This window comes from Pristiophorus japonicus, unplaced genomic scaffold (assembly GCF_044704955.1).
Source record: "Pristiophorus japonicus isolate sPriJap1 unplaced genomic scaffold, sPriJap1.hap1 HAP1_SCAFFOLD_1092, whole genome shotgun sequence".
Lineage (NCBI taxonomy): Eukaryota > Metazoa > Chordata > Chondrichthyes > Pristiophoridae > Pristiophorus > Pristiophorus japonicus.
The window spans coordinates 5,000-30,382 of record NW_027250748.1 but is presented as its reverse complement, the minus strand read 5'-3'; the positions used below and the strand labels follow the sequence as shown (position 1 = coordinate 30,382).

The window sequence follows — 25,383 nt, the reverse complement described above, 5'->3', positions numbered from 1 at the left end:
CACCGTGCACAGTTCTGGTCTCCGCATACCTGAGTTAGACCACACTGGGAGCACCGTGCACACAGTTCCGGTCTCCGCATACCTGGGTTAGACCACATTTGCACAATTCCCCCCGACCCCGCAACCCACGAGATACCCCAGCTTACCCGAAATATCCCAGACGCGCACAGTCTGGTCCAAACTAGCCGAAACGACTAAATCTTCGGAAGGATGGAACTGTGCGCACATCACATAATGATTGTGGCCAGTTAATACACTGTGTGGGGAGCAAGAGGGAGGGGAGAGAACATCAGCAATCAGGATTAAACTCAACACCATTTAACATAATCGGCCCCTCGATTGTGCACCGCCATGCAATACGATCCGCGACTGAGCTCCACTTCCCCTGCCCGCTCCCCATAACCCATCACTCCCTTTATCGCTCAAAAATCTGTCGATCTCCGCCTTGAATGTCGTCAATGACCCAGCCCCCACAGCTCTCTGGGGCAGAGAATTCCACACAGATGAGGCCGCAGAGTGACTTGGCATTCACTGAGGAGGACACAAACAACCTTCCGGATAGAAAAGGGGAGCAGAGGGTCTCGTCAGGAGGAGCAACTGAGGGAAATCCTTATTAGTCGGGAAACTTGTGTTGGGGAAATTGATGGGATGGAAGGCCGATAAATCCCCAGGGCCTGATGGACTGCATCCCAGAGTACTTAAGGAGGTGGCCTAGGAAATAGCGGATGCATTGGTAGTCATTTTCCAACATTCCATTGACTCTGGATCAGTTCCTATGGAGTGGAGGGTAGCCAATGTAACCCCACTTTTTAAAAAAAAAAAGGAGGGAGAAATAAAACAGGGAATTATAGACCGGTCAGCCTGACATCCCCAGGGCCTGATGGATTGCATCCCAGAGTACTTAAGGAGGTGGCCTAGGAAATAGCGGATGCATTGGTAGTCATTTTCCAACATTCCATTGACTCTGGATCAGTTCCTATGGAGTGGAGGGTAGCCAATGTAACCCCACTGTTTAAAAAAAAAAGGAGGGAGAGAGAAAACAGGGAATTATAGACCGGTCAGCCTGACATCAGTAGTGGGTAAAATGATGGAATCAATTATGAAGGATGTCATCGCAGCGCATTTGGAAAGAGGTGACATGATAGGTCCAAGTCAGCATGGATTGGTGAAAGGGAAATCATGCTTGACAAATCTTCTGGAATTTTTTTGAGGATGTTTCCAGTAGAGTGGACCAGGGGAGAACCAGTAGATGTGGTATATTTGGACTTTCAGAAGGCTTTCGACAAGGTCCCACACAAGAGATTGATGTGCAAAGTTAGAGCACATGGGATTGGGGGTAGTGTGCTGACGTGGATTGAGAACTGGTTGTCAGACAGGAAGCAAAGAGTAGGAGTAAATGGGGACTTTTCAGAATGGCAGGCAGTGACTAGTGGGGTACCGCAGGGTTCTGTGCTGGGGCCCCAGCTGTTTACATTGTACATTAATGGTTTGGACGAGGGGATTAAATGTAGTATCTCCAAATTTGCGGATGACACTAAGTTGGGTGGCAGTGTGAGCTGTGAGGAGGATGCTATGAGGCTGCAGAGTGAATTGGATAGGTTAGGTGAGTGGGCAAATGCATGGCAGATGCAGTTTAGTGCGGGTAAATGTGAGGTTATCCACTTTGGTGGTACAAAACAGAGAGACAGACTATTATCTGAATGGCGACAGATTAGGAAAAGGGGAGGTGCAACGAGACCTGGGTGTCATGGTACATCAGTCATTGAAGGTTGGCATGCAGGTACAGCAGGCGGTGAAGAAAGCAAATGGTTATGTTGGCCTTCATAGCGAGAGGATTTGAGTACAGGGGGCAGGGAGGTGTTGCTACAGTTGTACAGGGCCCTTGGTGAGGCCACACCTGGAGTATTGTGGACAGTTCTGGTCTCCTAACCTGAGGAAGGATGTTCTTGCTATTGAGGGAGTGCAGCGAAGGTTCACCAGACTGATTCCCGGGATCGTATCAAGAGAGACTGGATCAACTGGGCTTGTATTCACTGGGAGTTCAGAAGAACGAGAGGGGGGCCTCATAGAAAGGTTTAAAATTCTGACGGGACGGGACAGGTTAGACGCAGGAAGAACGTTCCCGATGTTGGGGAAGTCCAGAACCAGGGGGCTCACACAGTCTAAGGATAAGGGGGTAAGCCATTTAGGACCGAGATGAGGAGAGACTTCTTCACCCAGAGAGTGGTGAACCTGTGGAATTCTCTACCGCAGAAAGTTGTTGAGGGGCCAGTTTGTTGGAGATATTCGAGAGGGAGTTAGATGTGGGGCTTACGGCCAAAGGGATCAAGGGGTATGGGGAGAGAGAGCAGGAATGGGGTACTGAAGTTGCATGTTCAGCCGTGGACTTATCGAATGGTGGTGCAGGCTCGAAGGGCCGAATTGCCTTCTCGGTTTCTATGCAACAAATTCGCACCTTCATCGAAAGAGAACACAGGTGCAGGAGTTGGCTATTCGGCCCTTCGAGCCTGCACCACCATTCAATGAACTCATGGCTGAACATGCAACTTCAGTACCCCCTTCCTGCTTTCTCACCATACCCCTTGATCCCCCCGGACTACATCCAACTCCTTTTTGAATATATCCAACGAACTGGCCCCCCAACAACTCTCTGCGGTGGAGAATTCCACAGGTTCACCCCTCTCTGGGTGAAGAAGTCTCTCCTCATCTCGGTCCTAAATGGCTTAGCCCCTTATCCTCAGACTGTGTGAGCCCCCTGGTTCTGGACTTCCCCAACATCGGGGAACATTCTTCCCGCATCTAACCCGTCCCGTCCTGTCAGAATTTGACACCTTTCTATGAGGTCCCCCTCTCATTCTTCTGAACTCCCAGTGAATACAAGCCCAGTCGATCCAGTCTTTCTTGATACCATCCCGGGGAATCAGTCTGGTGAACCTTCGCTGCACTCCCTCAATCGCAAGAACGTCCTTCCTCAGGTTAGGAGACCAAAACTGTCCACAATACTCCAGGTGTGGCCTCAGCAAGGGCCCTGTACAACTGTAGCAACACCTCCCTGCCCCCTGGACTCAAATCCCCCTCGCTATGAAGGCCAACATAACCATTTGCCTTCTTCACCGCCTGCTGTACCTGCATGGCCAACCTTCAATGACTGATGTACCACAACACCCAGGTCTCGTTGCACCTTCCCCTTTTCCTAATCTGTCACCATTCAGATAATAGTCTGTCTCTCTGTTTTGGACCACCAAAGTGGATAACCTCACATTTACCCGCACTAAACTGCATCTGCCACGCATTTGCCCACTCACCGAACCTGTCCGAGTCGCCCTGCAGCCTCGTAGCATCCTCCTCGCAGCTCACCCTGCCACTCAGCTTGGTGTCATCCGCAAATTTGGAGACACGGCACTCAATCCCCGCGTCCAAATCGTTGATGCACAATTCTAAATAGCTGGGGCCCCACCACTGATCCCTGCGGCACCCTCCCAATCACCGCCTGCCACTCTGAAAAGTGCTCCCGACATTTTGCTTGCTGCTGGTCAGCCAGTTCCCAATCCCCGCCAGGACACGACACCCCACTCCCCCGGCAATCCCACGCGCTTGAACTTTGCACGCGAATCTCTGGTGTGGGACCTCGTCGAGCTGCCAGAAGGAGTCGTGAACTGCTTTGGCAACTTTCCGACCGGGTCTCGGTCCCACTGTCAGAACCAGTGCACGCCTTCCTGCGGACTGGGGTCGAACGGGTGTGCGGGGGGGTCAAAGCCATTTCAGTCACAACAGAGCGAGCCTTCTCCGAACTGCTCCCAATGCAAGTCAAGGCTGGACTGCAGGATGGAGTTACGGATGCGCAGGAATGCATGGGGGCCTCACGCGAAACATCCGGAAGGCAGAGGCCCCTTCGCTGGTCTGTGCCCGCCTCACAGCACTGCCCGCCCCCTGGTCATCAAGGTCCACGGTGTGTCCCTGGACAACCCGTACCTCGGGAGCTGATCAACATGCACCGATATTGGCGACGAGATACGACACCGCCTCCAGTGCGCCAGTGCAGCCTGAGGACGCCTGAGGAAGAGAGTGTTTGAAGACCAGGCTCGCAAATCCACCACCGAGCTCACGGTCTACAGGGCTGTAGTGATACCCTGCCCTCCTGTATGGCCCAGAGACACGGACCGTGTACAGTAGATACCTCAAACCCACCACCGAGCCCATGGTCTACAGGGCTGTAGTGATACCCTGCCCTCCTGTATGGCCCAGAGACACGGACCGTGTACAGTAGACACCTCAAACCCACCACCGAGCCCATGGTCTACAGGGCTGTAGTGATACCCCGCCCTCCTGTATGGCCCAGAGACACGGACCATGTACAGTAGATACCTCAAATCCACCACCAAGCCATGGCCTAGAGGGCTGTAGTGATACACTCCCTCCTGTATGGCCCAGAGACACGGACCGTGTACAGTAGATACCTCAAATCCACCACCGAGCCCATGGTCTACAGGGCTGTAGTGATACACTCCCTCCTGTATGGCCCAGAGACACGGACCGTGTACAGTAGACACCTCAAACCCACCACCGAGCCCATGGTCTACAGGGCTGTAGTGATACCCTGCCCTCCTGTGTGGCCCAGAGACACGGACCGTGTACAGTAGATACCTCAAATCCACCACCGAGCCCATGGTCTACAGGGCTGTAGTGATACCCCGCCCTCCTGTATGGCCCAGAGACACGGACCGTGTACAGTAGATACCTCAAACCCACCACCGAGCCCATGGTCTACAGGGCTGTAGTGATACCCTGCCCTCCTGTATGGCCCAGAGACACGGACCGTGTACAGTAGATACCTCAAACCCACCACCGAGCCCATGGTCTACAGGGCTGTAGTGATACCCTGCCCTCCTGTATGGCCCAGAGACACGGACCCTGTACAGTAGGTACCTCAAATCCACCACCGAGCTCATGGTCTACAGGGCTGTAGTGATACCCTGCCCTCCTGTATGGCCCAGAGACACGGACCGTGTACAGTAGATACCTCAAATCCACCACCGAGCCCATGGTCTACAGGGCTGTAGTGATACACTGCCCTCCTGTATGGCCCAGAGACACGGACCGTGTACAGTAGATACCTCAAACCCACCACCGAGCCCATGGTCTACAGGGCTGTAGTGATACCCGCACTCCTGTATGGCCCAGAGACACGGACCATGTACAGTAGATACCTCAAATCCACCACCGAGCCCATGGTCTACAGGGCTGTAGTGATACCCTGCCCTCCTGTATGGCCCAGAGACACGGACCGTGTACAGTAGATACCTCAAACCCACCACCGAGCCCATGGTCTACAGGGCTGTAGTGATACCCCGCCCTCCTGTATGGCCCAGAGACACGGACCGTGTATAGTAGACACCTCAAGTCTCTGGAGAGATACCACCAACGCTGTCTCCGCGAGATCCCACAAATCCCCCCCCCCGGGGAGGACAGACGTACCAACGTTAGCGTCCTCGACCAGACCCAACATCCCCCAGCGTCTGACCCACACTCGACCGGCTCCGCTGGGCAGGGCCACATTGTCCGCACGTTCCCCCTCCGCCCCCCAGACACGAGACTCCCCAAAGCGAGCGCTCGACTCGGAACTCCTTCACGGCCCAAAGGTGGGGGGCAGAGGGAACGTTACAAGGGATACCCCCACCCCCTCCCTGATACACTGCAACATCTCCCCCCCCCACTCCCCCCGGCCCAAAGACCAGTCCGCCCCAAGTGGAGGGAGCGCATCCGGGAGGGGCGCTGAGCTCCCTCGTCGCCAATTGCGTGCAGAAAGCAGGCAGCAAACCTGTCCCCACCCTCCCCTCACCCTCAACGACGTGCTGTCCCCGCCTGCGACGGGGACCGTGGTTTCCCGCCCCCCCCCCACCGTATTGGGGCTGTTCGGCCACCGAAGGCCTCGCGTTGAGAGTGGGAAGCGAGTCTCCCCTCGTTTCCGAGCGGCTGCCCACGACGATGAGACCTCAGTCAGCTTGGGCATGGCGATTGGAACAACGGAGGGGCCCTTCACCAACTCCCTGGACCGTACGAGACCAGGAGGAACCCGGCGCACTTACCACACACAGGTCCTCGACTGCCAGTTCCAAATGCGTATGGTTTGGTCGTCCGAAGCACTGAGAATCCAGGGGTATTCCTGTTGGAACAGCAAACGCAATTTAGCCCATCTCCTTTCGAGATGAATCGCCCCCCTCCCTCCATTCAACGAGATCTGGGCTGACCTGTGACCCAACTCGCCTTGCCTCCGTACAGTTCTGGTCTCCATATACCTGGGTTAGACCACACTGGGAGCACCGTGTACAGTTGTGGTCGCCATATACCTGGGGTTAGACCACACTGGGAGCACCGTGTACAGTTCTGCTCTCCATATACCTGGGTTAGACCATACTGGGAGCACTGTGCACAGTTCTGCTCTCCATATACCTTGGGTTAGACCACACTGGGAGCACTGTGCACAGTTCTGCTCTCCATATACCTGGGTTAGACCACACTGGGAGCACTGTGCACAGTTCTGGTCTCCGTATACCTGGGTTAGACCACACTGGGAGCACTGTGCACAGTTCTGCTCTCCATATACCTGGGTTAGACCACACTGGGAGCACTGTGCACAGTTCTGGTCTCCGTATACCTGGGTTAGACCACACTGGGAGCACTGTGCACAGTTCTGCTCTCCATATACCTGGGTTAGACCACACTGGGAGCACTGTGCACAGTTCTGGTCTCCGTATACCTGGGTTAGACCACACTGGGAGCACTGTGCACAGTTCTGGTCTCCATATACCTGGGTTAGACCACACTGGGAGCACCGTGCACAGTTCTGGTCTCCATATACCTGGGTTAGACCACACTGGGAGCACCGTGCACAGTTCTGGTTCTCTCTCTCTCTCTCTCCCTCCCTCCATCCATCCCTCCCTCCCTCCCCCCCCCTCCCTCTCTCTCTCTCTCCCTTCCTCCCTCCATCCATCTCTCCCTCCCTCCCCATCTCTTTCCCTCCCTCGCCCCTCCTCAGTCTCTCTCCCTCCCTCGCTCCCCGCCCCCCCGTCTCTCTCCCTCCCTCGCTCCACCCCCACCCCCCGTCTCTCTCCCTCCCTCGCTCCCCACCCCCCCGTCTCTCTCCCTCCCTCGCTCCCCCCCCGTCTTTCTCCCTCCCTCGCTCCCCCCCGTCTCTCTCCCTCCCTCGCTCCCACCAAATGTCTCTCTCCCTCCCTCGCTCCCACCCCCGTCTCTCTCCCTCCCTCGCTCCCACCAAATGTCTCTCTCCCTCCCTCGCTCCCTCCCCCCCTTCTCTCTCCCTCGCTCCCCCCCACCGTCTCTCCTCCATCTCTCTCCCTCCCTCGCTCCCACCTCCCGTCTCTCTCCCTCCCTCGCTCCCACCATCCGTCTCTCTCCTTCCCTCACTCCCACCACCTGTCTCTCTCCCTCCCTCGCTCCCACCCCCCGTCTCTCTCCCTCCCTCGCTCCCACCATCCGTCTCTCTCCCTCCCTCGCTCCCACCACCCGTCTCTCTCCTTCCCTCGCTCCCCCCGTCTCTCTCTCTCCCTCCCTCGCTCCCACCAAATGTCTCGCACCCTCCCTCGCTCCCTCCCCCCCTTCTCTCTCTCTCTCTCTCCCTCCCTCGCTCCCACCACCTGTCTCTCTCCCTCCCTCACTCCCACCACCTGTCTCTCTCCCTCCCTCGCTCCCACCATCCGTCTCTCTCCCTCCCTCGCTCCCACCATCCGTCTCTCTCCCTCCCTCGCTCCCCCCGTCTCTCTCTCTCCCTCCCTCGCTCCCACCACTCGTCTCTCTCCCTCCCTTGCTCCTCCCCCCCCCGCCCCGTCTCTCTCCCTCGCACCAACCCCCTATCTTCTCCCCCTCCTCTCCCCCCCTCTACACCCAGCCTTTGCCCGCACCACCCCCGCCTCGCGCCCTGTGCTTACGTGGTGGAAGAACGTAGTACGGATATAATCCAAGTGTCCCAGCAATGTGAAGAGACAGCGACGTAACTTGTAATTCCAGACCTAGACGGGGCAGAGAACACCAGTCAACAGCAAGTGGTTGAAAAAAAACACTTGGGGACATTTAGCATTGCAATTCAGTATGTAAACACGTCACGCTGTAATTCAGTGTGTAAACACGTCACGCTGCAATTCAGCATGTAAACACGCCACGCTGCAATTCAGTATGTAAACACGTCACGCTGTAATTCAGCATGTAAACACGTCACGCTGTAATTCAGCATGTAAACACGTCACGCTGTAATTCAGCATGTAAACACGTCACGCTGCAATTCAGCATGTAAACACGTCACGCTGCAATTCAGCATGTAAACACGTCACGCTGCAATTCAGTATGTAAACAGGTCACGCTGCAATTCAGCATGTAAACAGGTCACGCTGCAATTCAGCATGTAAACAGGTCACGCTGCAATTCAGCATGTAAACACGCCGCGCTGCAATTCAGCATGTAAACACGCCGCGCTGCAATTCAGCATGTAAGCACGTAGCGCTGCAATTCAGCATGTAAACACGTCACGCTGCAATTCAGCATGTAAACACGTCACGCTGCAATTCAGCATGTAAACACGTCACGCTGCAATTCAGTATGTAAACACGTCACGCTGCAATTCAGTACGTAAACACGTCACGCTGCAATTCAGTACGTAAACACGTCACGCTGCAATTCAGTATGTAAACAGGTCACGCTGCATTTCAGTATGTAAACAGGCCACGCTGCAATTCAGTATGTAAACAGGTCACGCTGCATTTCAGTATGTAAACACGTCACGCTGCATTTCAGTATGTAAACACGTCACGCTGCATTTCAGTATGTAAACACGTCACGCTGCATTTCAGTATGTAAACACGTCACGCTGCAGTGACACTCCCGGCCACAAGAGGCGCTGCAAGAGCTCAGGATCGGGCAGCGAGCGGGGGAGGAGGGATTGACCCCTGCTCCCAGAGGGTGTGAAAGGTCAGAGGGCAAGCCACGGCAGTTACCTTGATCTTGTAGTCGTCTCCTCCAGACGCAAAGAGTGGCTGCTGCTTGTGAAAATCGATGCCCCGGACTGGCCCTAGAGGGAGGGAGAGAGGGGGAAAGAGGAGGGTGAGCACAATCGAGGGCATATTTATTCCCTCTCCCACTCATTGCTCCCTGGTGCTGACAACCATCAGGGGGGGTGGGAAAGAGAACAGAGGTACCAATCCTCAGTTAATCATTCTAACCTCCAATTATCCCCATCTCCCATCCCTCCAATCTCCCCCGCCCTCCAAATCCCTCCCCCCTCTCCCATAGCCCCCTCCCCACCGATCCCGCTGTCGACAGCCCCTCCCCTCCAAAACCCCACACCCTCTCACCTCCGATCTCCCCTCCCCTCCAAATCCCTCCCCCTCTACTCCCCCCAAATCCCTCCCTCTCTCCTCTCCCCTCCCCAAATCCCTCCCCCTCTCCTCTCCCCTCCCCAAATCCCTCCCCCTCCCACTCTCCCCAAATCCCTCCCCCTCCCACTCTCCCCAAATGCCTCCCGTCCCACTCTCCCCAAATCCCCCCCACTCTCCCCAAATCCCTCCCCCCCCCCAATCTCCCCAAATCCCCCCCACTACCCCCAAATCCCTCCCCCTCTCCTCTCCCCAAATCCCTCCCCCTCTCCTCTCCCCAAATCCCTCCCCCTCTCCTCTCCCCTCCCCAAATCCCTCCCCCTCTCCTCTCCCCTCCCCAAATCCCTCCCCCTCCCACTCTCCCCAAATCCCTCCCCCTCCCACTCTCCCCAAATCCCTCCCACTCTCCCCAAATCACCTCCCACTCTCGCCAAATCATCTCCCACTCTCCCCAAATCACCTCCCACTCTCCCCAAATCACCTCCCACTCTCCCCAAATCACCTCCCACTCTCCCCAAATCCCTCCCCCTCCCACTCTCCCCAAATCCCCCCCACTCTCCCCAAATCCCTCCCCCCCCAATCTCCCCAAATCCCCCCCACTACCCCCAAATCCCTTCCCCTCTCCTCTCCCCTCCCCAAATCCCTCCCCCTCCCACTCTCCCCAAATCCCTCCCCCTCCCACTCTCCCCAAATCCCTCCCACTCTCCCCAAATCACCTCCCACTCTCCCCAAATCACCTCCCACTCTCCCCAAATCCCTCCCCCTCCCACTCTCCCCAAATCCCCCCCACTCTCCCCAAATCCCTCCCCCCCCAATCTCCCCAAATCCCCCCCACTACCCCCAAATCCTTTCCCCTCTCCTCTCCCCTCCCCAAATCCCTCCCCCTCCCACTCTCCCCAAATCCCTCCCCCTCCCACTCTCCCCAAATCACCTCCCACTCTCCCCAAATCACCTCCCACTCTCCCCAAATCACCTCCCACTCTCCCCAAATCACCTCCCACTCTCCACAAATCACCTCCCACTCTCCCCAAATCACCTCCCACTCTCCCCAAATCACCTCCCACTCTCCCCAAATCCCTCCCACTCTCCCCAAATCACCTCCCACTCTCCCCAAATCACCTCCCACTCTCCCCAAATCCCTCCCACTCTCCCCAAATCCCTCCCACTCTCCCCAAATCACCTCCCACTCTCCCCAAATCACCTCCCACTCTCCCCAAATCACCTCCCACTCTCCCCAAATCACCTCCCACTCTCCCCAAATCCCTCCCACTCGACCCAAATCACCTCCCACTCTCCCCAAATCCCTCCCCCACTCGACCCAAATCCCTCCCACTCTCCCCAAATCACCTCCCACTCTCCCCAAATCCCTCCCACTCTCCCCAAATCACCTCCCCCTCGACCCAAATCCCTCCCACTCTCCCCAAATCACCTCCCCCTCCCCAAATCCCTCCCCCACTCGACCCAAATCCCTCCTCTCTCGACCCAAATCCCTCCCACTCTTCCCCCTTGACCCAAATCCCTCCTCCCTCGACCCAAATCCCTCCGGAACCCGTTGCCCCCTCTTCTCTCGCAACCTTCGCGAGTCAGGCATCATCTCACCATCGTGCTCATCAAACTTGTCGATCAGGGTGCACATACGGTAATCCCACAGTTGAATAACCCCATTGTGCAAACTTGCCAAGATCCACGGTCGTTTGGGGTGGAAACTCAGGCCTGGTGGGAGGCGGGGGAAGGGGGAAATGAGAACAAACAGCAGGTTAGAGACAGAGCACTCCCGGGGTATCTGTTATTCTATATATAAACCCGCCGAACCCCTCGATTAGATTCCAGCCTGTAACTCACTCCCGGGGTATCTGTTATTCTATATATAAACCCCCCGAACCCCTCGATTAGATTCCAGCCTGTAACTCACTCCCGGGGCATCTGTTATTCTATATATAAACCCCCCGAACACCTCGATTAGATTCCAGCCTGTAACTCACTCCCGGGTATCTGTTATTCTATATATAAACCCCCGAACCCCTCGATTAGATTCCAGCCTGTAACTCACTCCCCGGGGTATCTGTTATTCTATATATAAACCTCCCCGAACCCCTCGATTAGATCCCAGCCTGTAACTCACTCCCGGGGTATCTGTTATTCTATATATAAACCCCCGAACCCCTCGATTAGATTCCAGCCTGTAACTCACTCCCGGGGTATCTGTTATTCTATATATAAACCCTCCCGAACCCCTCGATTAGATTCCAGCCTGTAACTCACTCCCGGGTATCTGTTATTCTATATATAAACCCCCCGAACCCCTCGATTAGATTCCAGCCTGTAACTCACTCCCGGGGTATCTGTTATTCTATATATAAACCCCCCAAACCCCTCGATTAGATTCCAGTCTGTAACTCACTCCCGGGTATCTGTTATTCTATATATAAACCTCCCCGAACCCCTCGATTAGATCCCAGCCTGTAACTCACTCCTGGGGTATCTGTTATTCTATATATAAACCCCCGAACCCCTCGATTAGATTCCAGTCTGTAACTCACTCCCGGGTATCTGTTATTCTATATATAAACCCCCCGAACCCCTCGATTAGATTCCAGCCTGTAACTCACTCCCAGGGTATCTGTTATTCTATATACAAACCCCTCGAACCCCTCGATTAGATTCCAGTCTGTAACTCACTCCCGGGTATCTGTTATTCTATATATAAACCCCCCGAACCCCTCGATTAGATTCCAGCCTGTAACTCACTCCCGGGGTATCTGTTATTCTATATATAAACCCTCCGAACCCCTCGATTAGAATCCAGTCTGTAACTCACTCCCGGGGTATCTGTTATTCTATATATAAACCCCCAGAACCCCTCGATTAGATTCCAGCCTGTAACTCACTCCCGGGGTATCTGTTATTCTATATATAAACCCCCCAAACCCCTCGATTAGATTCCAGCCTGTAACTCACTCCCGGGTATCTGTTATTCTATATATAAACCCCCGAACCCCTCGATTAGAATCCAGTCTGTAACTCATTCCCGGGTATCTGGTATTCTATATATAAACCCCCCGAACCCCTCGATTAGATTCCAGCCTGTAACTCACTCCCGGGTATCTGTTATTCTATATATAAACCCCCCGAACCCCTCGATTAGATTCCAGCCTGTAACTCACTCCCGGGGTATCTGTTATTCTATATATAAACCCCCTGAACCCCTCGATTAGATCCCAGCCTGTAACTCACTCCCCGGGGTATCTGTTATTCTATATATAAACCCCCCCGAACCCCTCGATTAGATTCCAGCCTGTAACTCACTCCCCGGGTACCTGTTATTCTATATATAAACCCACCCGAACCCCTCGATTAGATTCCAGCCTGTAACTCACTCCCGGGGTATCTGTTATTCTATATATAAACCTCCCCGAACCCCTCGATTAGATTCCAGTCTGTAACTCACTCCCGGGGTATCTGTTATTCTATATATAAACCCCCCGAACCCCTCGATTAGATTCCAGCCTGTAACTCACTCCCGGGGTATCTGTTATTCTATATATAAACCCCCGAACCCCTCGATTAGATTCCAGCCTGTAACTCACTCCCGGGTATCTGTTATTCTATATATAAACCCCCGAACCCCTCGATTAGATTCCAGCCTGTAACTCACTCCCGGGTATCTGTTATTCTATATATAAACCCCCCGAACCCCTCGATTAGATTCCAGCCTGTAACTCACTCCCGGGGTATCTGTTATTCTATATATAAACCCCCGAACCCCTCGATTAGATTCCAGCCTGTAACTCACTCCCGGGTATCTGTTATTCTATATATAAACCCCCCGAACCCCTCGATTAGATTCCAGCCTGTAACTCACTCCCGGGTATCTGTTATTCTATATATAAACCCCCCGAACCCATCGATTAGATTCCATCCTGTAACTCACTCCCAGGGTATCTGTTATTCTATATATAAACCCCCCGAACCCCTCGATTAGATTCCAGCCTGTAACTCACTCCCGGGGTATCTGTTGTTCTTTATATTTATCGAGTCATGTTCTCTCACCTTTCACCCGAGCGGACTTGGTCTCGAATTTGGTCAGCATTTCGATCGAGAGTTCTTAAAATCTTACTGCGGGGGAGAGAGAGAGAGAGAGACAGAGAGAGAGAGAAAGTCAGTGCTCAAAGCTGGAAGATTGCGAATTGAATTATAACAGGCTGCTCGATGATATGATGCGTTTCAGCCATTGAAACGTTGAGTATTTGAGTGTCGATTAGATTAGTGAAGACAAATGTTGGTCCCTTGCAGTCGGACTCAGGTGAATTTATAACAGGGAACAAGGAAATGTCAGACCAGTTGAACAAATACTTCGGTTCTGTCTTCACAAAGGAAGACACAAATAACCTTCCAGAAATACCAGGGGTTCGAGGGTCTAGTGAGAAGGAGGAACGGAAGGAAATCCTTATTAGGCGGGAAATTGTGTTGGGGAAATTGCGTTAGAGAAATTGGAGGCCGATAAATCCCCGGGGTCTGATAGTCTGCATCCCAGAGTACTTCAGGAAGTGGCCCTAGAAATAGTGGATGCATTGGTGGTCATTTTCCAACAGTCTATCGACTCGGGATCAGTTCCTATGGACTGGAGGGTAGCTAATGTAACACCGCTGTTTAAAAAAGGAGGGAGAGAGAAAGCGGGTAATTATAGACCGGTTAGCCTGACATCAGTCGTGGGGGAAATGTTGGAATCGATTATTAAGGATGAAATAGCAGCGTATCTGGAAAGCAGTGACAGGATCGGTCCGAGTCAGCGTGGGTTTATGAAAGGGGAAATCATGCTTGACAAATCTTCTGGGATTTTTTGAGGATGTAACTAGTAGAGAGGACAAGGGGAGAACCAGTTGATGTGGTGTATTTGGACTTTCAGAAGGCTTTTGACAAGGTCCCACACAAGAGATCGGTGTGTAAGATCAAAGCACACGGTATTGGGGGTAATGTACTGACGTGGATAGAGAACTGGTTGGCAGAGAGTCAGGATAAACGGGTCCTTTTCAGGATGGCAGGCAGTGACTAGTGGGGTACCGCAGGGCTCAGTGCTGGGACCCCAGCTATTTATAAAATACATCAATGATTTAGATGAAGGAATTGAGTGTAATATCTCCAAGTTTGCAGATGACACTAAGCTGGGTGGCGGTGTGAGCTGTGAGGAGGATGCTCAGAGGCTGCAGGGTGTGACTTGGATAGGTTCGGTGAGTGGGCAAAGGCAGGGCAGATACAGTTTAGTGTGGATAAATGTGAGGTTATCCACTTTGGGGGCAAAAACAGGAAGGACAGAATATCTGACGGGCGACAGATTAGGAAAAGGGGAAGGTGCAACGAGACCTGGGTGTCATGGGACATCAGTCATTGAAGGTTGGCATGCAGGTACAGCAGGCGGTGAAGAAGGCAAATGGTTATGTTGTCCTTCATAGCGAGGGGATTTGAGTACAGGGAGCAGGGAGGTGTTGCTACAGTTGTACAGGGCCTTGGTGAGGCCACACCTGGAGTATTGTGTTCAGTTTTGGTCTCCTAATCGGAGGAAGGACGTTCTTGCTATTGAGGGAGTGCAGCGAAGGTTCACCAGACTGATTCCCGGGATGGCGGGACTGACATATGAGGAGAGACTGGATCGACTGGGCTTGTAGTCACTGGAGTTTAGAAGGATGAGAGGGGGACCTCATAGAAAATTACAAGATTCTGATGGGACGGGACAGGTTAGGTGCAGGAAGAATGTTCCCGATGTTGGGGAAGTCCAGAACCAGGGGGGTCACACAGTCTAAGGATAAGGGGGTAAGCCATTTAGGACCGAGATGAGGAGAAACTTCTTCACGCAGAGAGTGGTGAACCTGTGGAATTCTCTACCGCAGAGAGTTGTTAAGGGCCAGTTCGTTGGTTATATTGAAGAGGCAGTTAGATGTGGCCCTTTTGGCTTCGGGGATCAAGGGGTTATGGAGAGAAAGCAGGAAAGGGGGACTGAGAGAATGATCAGCCATGATCTTGTTGAATGGTGGTGCAGGCTCGAAGGGCCGAATAGCCTACCCCTGCTTTCTATGTTTCGATGAGACACACACAGTGCAGATCGAAATAGCACCCTGGATCGTCAACAAGACCTTGTATACACACACGCATATACACACACGTGTATCTCTTTCTATATATATTTATAAATATAGACACACACAAATCCATGCATCTCTCTCGATATATATTTATAAATATAGACACACACATATATCCATATATCTCTCTATATATATATTTATAAATAATGACACACACATATCCATATATCTCTCACGATATATATTTATAAATATAGACACACATATATCCATATATCTCTCTATATATATATTTATAAATATAGATACACACAAATCCATGTATCTCTCTCTATATATATTTATAAATAGATACACACACATATCCATATATCTCTCTCTATATATATTTATAAATATAGACACACATATATCCATATATCTCTCTATATATATTTATAAATATAGACACACACACATATCCATATATCTCCATATATATATTTATAAATATAGACACACACATATCCATATATCTCTCTCTATATATATTTATAAATATAGACACACACATATATCCATATATCTCTCTATATATATTTATAAATATAGACACACACATATCCATATATCTCTCTATATATATTTATAAATATAGACACACACATATCCATATATCTCTCTCTATATATATTTATAAATATAGACACACACATATATCCATATATCTCTCTATATATATTTATAAATATAGACACACACATATCCATATATCTCTCTATATATATTTATAAATATAGACACACACATCCATATATCTCTCTATATATATATATATATATTTAAATATAGACACACACACATATCCAAATATCTCTGTATATATATTTATAAATATAGACACACATATATCCATATATCTCTCTATATATATATTTATAAATAGATACACACACATATCCATATATCTCTCTCTATATATATTTATAAATATAGACACACACATATCCATATATCTCTCTATATATATTTATAAATATAGACACACACATATCCATATATCTCTCTCTATATATATTTATAAATATAGACACACACATATCCATATATCTCTCTATATATATTTATAAATATAGACACACACATATATCCATATATATCTCTCTATATATATTTATAAATAGACACACATATATCCATATATCTCTCTATATATATTTATAAATAGACACACACATATATCCATATATCTCTCTATATATATCTTTATAAATATAGACACACACATATATATTTATAAATATAGACACACATATACACGTGTACTGACATGGATTGAGAACTGGTTGTCAGACAGGAAGCAAAGAGTAGGAGTAAATGGGTACTTTTCAGAATGGCAGGCAGTGACTAGTGGGGTACCGCAGGGTTCTGTGCTGGGGCCCCAGCTGTTTACACATATATCCATATATCTCTCTATATATATTTATAAATATAGACACACATATATCCATATATCTCTCTGTATATTTATAAATATACACACACATATCCATATATCTCTCTATATATATTTATAAATATAGACAAACATATATCTCTCTATATATATTTATAAATATACACACACATATATCCATATATCTCTCTCTATATATATTTATAAATATAGACACACACATATCCATATATCTCCATATATATATTTATAAATATAGACACACACATATATCCATATATCTCTATATATATATTTACAAATATAGACACACATATATCCATATATCTCTCTATATATATATATTTATAAATATAGACACACACATATCCATATATCTCTCTATATATATTTATAAATATAGACACACATATCCATATATCTCTCTATATATATATTTATAAATATACACACACATATATCCATATATCTCTCTCTATATATATTTATAAATATAGACACACACATATATCCATATATCTCTCTCTATATATTTATAAATATAGACACACACATATCCATATATCTCTCTATATATATATTTATAAATATAGACACACACATATCCATATATCTCCATATATATATTTATAAATATAGACACACACATATATCCATATATCTCTCTATATATATTTACAAATATAGACACACATATATCCATATATCTCTCTATATATATATATTTATAAATATAGACACACACATATCCATATATCTCTCTATATATATTTATAAATATAGACACACATATCCATATATCTCTCTATATATATATTTATAAATATACACACACATATATCCATATATCTCTCTCTATATATATTTATAAATATAGACACACACATATCCATATATCTCTCTCTATATATTTATAAACATAGACACACACATCCATATATCTCTCTGTATATATTTATAAATATAGACACACACACGTCGCTCCCTCTCTCTGTCCGTCGCTCCCTCTCTCTGTCCGTCTCTCCCTCTCTCTGTCCGTCTCTCCCTCTCTCTGTCCGTCTCTCTCCCTCTCTCTGTCCGTCTCTCTCCCTCTCTCTGTACGTCGCTCCCCCTCTCTGTCCGTCTCTCTCCGTCTGTACGTCGCTCCCCCTCTCTGTCCGTCTCTCCCCCTCTCTGTCCGTCGCTCCCTCTCTCTCTGTACGTCTCTCCCTCTCTCTGTACGTCTCTCCCTCTCTCTGTCCGTCGCTCCCCCTCTCTCTGTACGTCGCTCCCTCTCTCTGTCCGTCGCTCCCCCTCTCTGTCCGTCGCTCCCCCTCTCTGTCCGTCGCTCCCTCTCTCTGTCCGTCGCTCCCCCTCTCTGTCCGTCGCTCCCTCTCTGTCCGTCGCTCCCCCTCTCTGTACGTCTCTCCCCCTCTCTGTACGTCTCTCCCTCTCTCTGTACGTCTCTCCCTCTCTCTGTCCGTCTCTCCCTCTCTCTGTCCGTCTCTCCCTCTCTCTGTCCGTCTCTCCCTCTCTCTGTCCGTCTCTCCCTCTCTCTGTCCGTCTCTCTCCCTCTCTCTGTACGTCGCTCCCTCTCTCTGTCCGTCTCTCCCTCCCTCTGTACGTCTCTCCCTCTCTCTGTCCGTCTCTCTCCCTCTCTCTGTACGTCGCTCCCTCTCTCTGTCCGTCTCTCCCTCTCTCTGTCCGTCTCTCCCTCTCTCTGTCCGTCTCTCCCTCTCTCTGTCCGTCTCTCTCCCTCTCTCTGTACGTCGCTCCCTCTCTCTGTCCGTCTCTCCCTCCCTCTGTACGTCTCTCCCTCTCTCTGTCCGTCTCTCTCCCTCTCTCTGTACGTCGCTCCCTCTCTCTGTCCGTCTCTCCCTCTCTCTGTCCGTCTCTCTCCCTCTCTTTGTACGTCGCTCCCTCTCTCTGTCCGTCTCTCCCTCTCTCTGTCCGTCTCTCCCTCTCTCTGTCCGTCTCTCTCCCTCTCTCTGTACGTCGCTCCCCCTCTCTGTCCGTCTCTCCCTCTCTGTCCGTCGCTCCCCCTCTCTGTACGTCTCTCCCTCTCTCTGTACGTCGCTCCCCCTCTCTCTGTACGTCGCTCCCTCTCTCTCTGTACGTCGCTCCCTCTCTCTGTCCGTCTCTCCCTCTCTCTGTCCGTCTCTCCCTCTCTCTGTCCGTCTCTCCCCCTCTCTCTGTACGTCGCTCCCTCTCTCTGTCCGTCGCTCCCTCTCTCTCTGTACGTCGCTCCCTCTCTCTGTCCGTCTCTCCCTCTCTCTGTCCGTCTCTCCCTCTCTCTGTACGTCGCTCCCCCTCTCTCTGTACGTCGCTCCCTCTCTCTCTGTACGTCGCTCCCTCTCTCTGTCCGTCTCTCCCTCTCTCTGTCCGTCTCTCCCCCTCTCTCTGTACGTCGCTCCCTCTCTCTGTCCGTCTCTCCCTCTCTCTGTCCGTTTCTCCCCCTCTCTCTGTACGTCGCTCCCTCTCTCTGTCCGTCTCTCTCCCTCCCTCTGTACGTCTCTCCCTCCCTCTGTACGTCTCTCTGCACATTTGCAGTTCTCAGTGCCTGTCTGAAGCTGCTTGCATTTGTAGTACACACTTGCCAGGATCAGTTATATTTATATATACATGTATGTATGTATGTATGTATGTATGTATGTCATGTATCTTATTGCCTTCACGCTCCGATAACACGAACCAAGTCTTGGCGTTCGGTTCTATCGAAGTCAAACCTGAGCTCGGAGATATGCACGTGTTCTCGCGGCAAAACCGTCTGCCCGGGATGGCCGAGGGAGCTGGATAACGGAGAGCTTCCTGTGTGTATAAATATAAATAACTCACACACAGTATACAGGGCCACCCGCCACCCCCTCACACACACTGTGCCCACATACCCCTCCCTCTCTGTCTGTCTCTCTCATAACACTCATCTCCATCGATCTTAAATACCCCAAATATACCTTAAATATCCAAACATACCTTAAATATCCAAGTGTACTCCAAATATACCTTAAATATCCAAATAATCCATAAATATACCATAAATACCGAAGTGTACCCTAAATATAACATAAATAACCAAGGGTATCCCAAATATACCTTATATACCCAAATAATCCATAAATACCCAAGTATACCCCAGATATACCTTAAATACCCCAAATAGACCTTAAATATCCATGTATACCCCAAATATAGTATGAATACCCAAATATACCCCAAATATACCATAAATACCCCAAATATACCATAAATACCCAAGTCTACCATAAATACCCAAGTCTACTCCATAAATACCCAAGTCTACCCCAGATATACCATAAATACCCAAGTCTACCCCATAAATACCCAAGTATACCCCAGATATACCTTACATACCCCAAATATACCATATACCCCAAATAGACCTTAAATATCCATGTATACCCCAAATATAGCATGAATACCCAAATATACGATAAATACCCACGTATACCCCAGATATACCTTAAATATCCAAATATACCATAAATACCCAATATACCTCAAATATACAATAAATACCCAAATATACCCCAGATCTACCTTAAATACCCACGTATACCCCAGATATACCTTATAAATATCCAAATATACCATAAATACCCAAATATACCCAAATATACCATAAATACCCAAATATACCCCAAATATACCATAAATACCATAAATATCCAAATATACCCCAGATCTACCTTAAATACCCACGTATACCCCAGATATACCTTAAATGCCCAAAATATACCATAAATACCCAAATATACCATAAATACCCAAATATACCCATAAATACCCAAATATACCCCAAATACCCAAGTCTACCCCATAAATACCCAAGTATACCCCAGATATACCTTAAATATCCAAATATACCATAAATACCCAAATATACCATCAATACCCAAATATACCCCAAATATACCATAAATACCCAAATATACCTCAAATATACCATAAATACCGATATAATACCCCAGATATACCTTAAATACCCACGTATACCCCAGATATACCTTAAATACCCAAATATACCATAAATACCCAAATATACCATAAATACCCAAATATACCCCAGATCTACCTTAAATACCCACGTTAACCCCAGATATACCTTAAATATCCAAATATACCATAAATACCCAAATATACCCCAAATATACCATAAATACCCAAATATACCCCAGATCTACCTTAAATACCCACGTTAACCCCAGATATACCTTAAATATCCAAATATACCATAAATACCCAAATATACCCCAAATATACCATAAATACCCAAATATACCCCAAATATACCATAAATACCCAAATATACCCCAGATCTACCTTAAATACCCACGTATACCCCAGATTACCTTAAATACCCAAATATACCATAAATACCCAAATATACCATAAATACCCAAATATACCCCATAAATACCCAAATATACCCCAAATATACCATAAATACCCAAATATACCATAAATACCCAAATATACCTCAAATATACCATAAATACCGATATAATACCCCAGATATACCTTAAATACCCACGTATACCCCAGATATACCTTAAATACCCAAATATACCATAAATACCCAAATATACCATAAATACCCAAATATACCCCAGATCTACCTTAAATACCCACGTATACCCCAGATATACCTTATAAATATCCAAATATACCATAAATACCCAAATATACCATAAATACCCAAATATACCCCAAATATACCATAAATACCATAAATATCCAAATATACCCCAGATCTACCTTAAATACCCACGTATACCCCAGATATACCTTAAATACCCAAATATACCATAAATACCCAAATATACCATAAATACCCAAATATACCCCATAAATACCCAAATATACCCTAAATATACCATAAATACCCAAGTCTACCCCATAAATACCCAAGTATACCCCAGATATACCTTAAATATCCAAATATACCATAAATACCCAAATATACCCCAATATACCATAAATACCCAAATATACCTCAAATATACCATAAATACCGATATAATACCCCAGATATACCTTAAATACCCACGTATACCCCAGATATACCTTAAATACCCAAATATACCATAAATACCCAAATATACCCCAGATCTACCTTAAATACCCACGTTAACCCCAGATATACCTAAATATCCAAATATACCATAAATACCCAAATATACCCAAATATACCATAAATACCCAAATATACCCCAAATATACCATAATACCATAAATACCCAAATATACCCCAGATCTACCTTAAATACCCACGTATACCCCAGATATACCTTAAATACCCAAATATACCCCAAATATACCATAAATACCCAAATATACCCCAGATATACCTTAAATACCCAAATATACCATAAATACCCAAATATACCCCATAAATACCCAATATACCCCAAATATACCATAAATACCCAAGTCTACCCCAGATATACCTTAAATATCCAAATATACCATAAATACCCAAATATACCCCAAATATACCATAAATACCCAAATATACCTCAAATATACCATAAATACCCAAGTATACCCCAGATATACCTTAAATATCCAAATATACCATAAATACCCAAATATACCATCAATACCCAAATATACCCCAAATATACCATAAATACCCAAATATACCTCAAATATACCATAAATACCGATATAATACCCCAGATATACCTTAAATACCCACGTATACCCCAGATATACCTTAAATACCCAAATATACCATAAATACCCAAATATACCATAAATACCCAAATATACCCCAGATCTACCTTAAATACCCACGTTAACCCCAGATATACCTTAAATACCCAAATATACCATAAATACCCAAATATACCATAAATACCCAAATATACCCCATAAATACCCAAATATACCCCAAATATACCATAAATACCCAAGTCTACCCCATAAATACCCAAGTATACCCCAGATATACCTTAAATATCCAAATATACCATAAATACCCAAATATACCCCAAATATACCATAAATACCCAAATATACCCCAAATATACCATAAATACCCAAATATACCCCAGATCTACCTTAAATACCCACGTATACCCCAGATTACCTTAAATACCCAAATATATCCATAAATACCCAAATATACCATAAATACCCAAATATACCCCATAAATACCCAAATATACCCCAAATATACCATAAATACCCAAATATACCCCAAATATACCATAAATACCCAAATATACCTCAAATATACCATAAATACCGATATAATACCCCAGATATACCTTAAATACCCACGTATACCCCAGATATACCTTAAATACCCAAATATACCATAAATACCCAAATATACCATAAATACCCAAATATACCCCAGATCTACCTTAAATACCCACGTATACCCCAGATATACCTTATAAATATCCAAATATACCATAAATACCCAAATATACCATAAATACCCAAATATACCCCAAATATACCATAAATACCATAAATATCCAAATATACCCCCAGATCTACCTTAAATACCCACGTATACCCCAGATATACCTTAAATACCCAAATATACCATAAATACCCAAATATACCATAAATACCCAAATATACCCCATAAATACCCAAATATACCCTAAATATACCATAAATACCCAAGTCTACCCCATAAATACCCAAGTATACCCCAGATATACCTTAAATATCCAAATATACCATAAATACCCAAATATACCCCAAATATACCATAAATACCCAAATATACCTCAAATATACCATAAATACCGATATAATACCCCAGATATACCTTAAATACCCACGTATACCCCAGATATACCTTAAATACCCAAATATACCATAAATACCCAAATATACCCCAGATCTACCTTAAATACCCACGTTAACCCCAGATATACCTTAAATATCCAAATATACCATAAATACCCAAATATACCCCAAATATACCATAAATACCCAAATATACCCCAAATATACCATAAATACCATAAATACCCAAATATACCCCAGATCTACCTTAAATACCCACGTATACCCCAGATATACCTTAAATACCCAAATATACCCCAAATATACCATAAATACCCAAATATACCCCAGATATACCTTAAATACCCAAATATACCATAAATACCCAAATATACCCCATAAATACCCAAATATACCCCAAATATACCATAATACCCAAGTCTACCCCAGATATACCTTAAATATCCAAATATACCATAAATACCCAAATATACCCCAAATATACCATAAATACCCAAATATACCTCAAATATACCATAAATACCCAAGTATACCCCAGATATACTTAAATATCCAAATATACCATAAATACCCAAATATACCATCAATACCCAAATATACCCCAAATATACCATAAATACCCAAATATACCTCAAATATACCATAAATACCGATATAATACCCCAGATATACCTTAAATACCCACGTATACCCCAGATATACCTTAAATACCCAAATACACCATAAATACCCAAATATACCATAAATACCCAAAATATACCCCAGATCTACCTTAAATACCCAAATATACCTCAAATATACCATAAATACCGATATAATACCCCAGATATACCTTAAATACCCACGTATACCCCAGATATACCTTAAATACCCAAATATACCATAAATACCCAAATATACCATAAATACCCAAATATACCATAAATACCCAAATATACCATAAATACCCAAATATACCATAAATACCCAAATATACCATAAATACCCAAATATACCCCAGATCTACCTTAAATACCCACGTTAACCCCAGATATACCTTAAATATCCAAATATACCATAAATACCCAAATATACCCCAAATATACCATAAATACCCAAATATACCCCAAATATACCATAAATACCCAAATATACCCCAAATATACCATAAATACCATAAATACCCAAATATACCCCAGATCTACCTTAAATACCCAAATATACCATAAATACCCAAATATACCATAAATACCCAAATATACCCCAGATATACCTTAAATACCCAAATATACCCCGAGTACACACTAACCAGACCTGTGTATACTGTGTAGACTGTGTATACCTGTGTATACTGTGTGTATACTGTGTATATACCTGTGTATACTGTGCAGACTGTGTATATACCTGTGTATACTGTGCAGACGGGGTGTACCTGGAGATTCCGGGTGTATTCGGGTCTGAAGCAGATTCCAGTTTGTGGCCCACGTCTCAGGAACAAGTCACTTCCGTTCTGCACCACTTGCAAAACGAACACTTCCGGTTACACCCCCGCTTGCCGGGAACCCAAATCACTTCCGGTTCCCAGCCACTTGCCTGTCTGAAGCCACTTCCGGTTACACCCCATTTGCCAGGAAACAAGTCACTTCCGGTTCTCCCGCCACTTGCCTGTCTGAAGCCACTTCCGGTTACACCCCATTTGCCAGGAAACAAGTCACTTCCGGTTCTCCGCCACTTG

The 25,383-nt window shown here is 46.7% G+C and overlaps 1 protein-coding gene across 3 annotated transcripts in view; it reads right to left on the bottom strand.

The window, feature by feature from the left end:
* copa (COPI coat complex subunit alpha) overlaps nucleotides 1-25,174 on the bottom strand; it is a 104,345-nt gene extending 79,171 nt beyond the window's left edge. Inside the window, exons 1-8 of one of the 3 annotated variants that reach the window (XM_070870026.1) lie at nucleotides 25,081-25,174; nucleotides 19,570-19,685; nucleotides 13,434-13,499; nucleotides 10,983-11,096; nucleotides 9,006-9,079; nucleotides 7,947-8,027; nucleotides 6,087-6,163; nucleotides 147-256 (exon numbers count right to left, since the gene is read on the bottom strand). In XM_070870026.1, coding sequence (XP_070726127.1) covers nucleotides 147-256; nucleotides 6,087-6,163; nucleotides 7,947-8,027; nucleotides 9,006-9,079; nucleotides 10,983-11,096; nucleotides 13,434-13,473 — 496 coding nt within the window. In that variant the 5' untranslated portion in view covers nucleotides 13,474-13,499; nucleotides 19,570-19,685; nucleotides 25,081-25,174. Of the gene's footprint in view, nucleotides 1-146; nucleotides 257-6,086; nucleotides 6,164-7,946; nucleotides 8,028-9,005; nucleotides 9,080-10,982; nucleotides 11,097-13,433; nucleotides 13,500-19,569; nucleotides 19,686-25,052 lie in introns of all 3 variants that reach the window. The other 2 variants (XM_070870028.1, XM_070870027.1) reach the window with 2 other exon arrangements.
* Nucleotides 25,175-25,383: the final 209 nt, after the last annotated feature.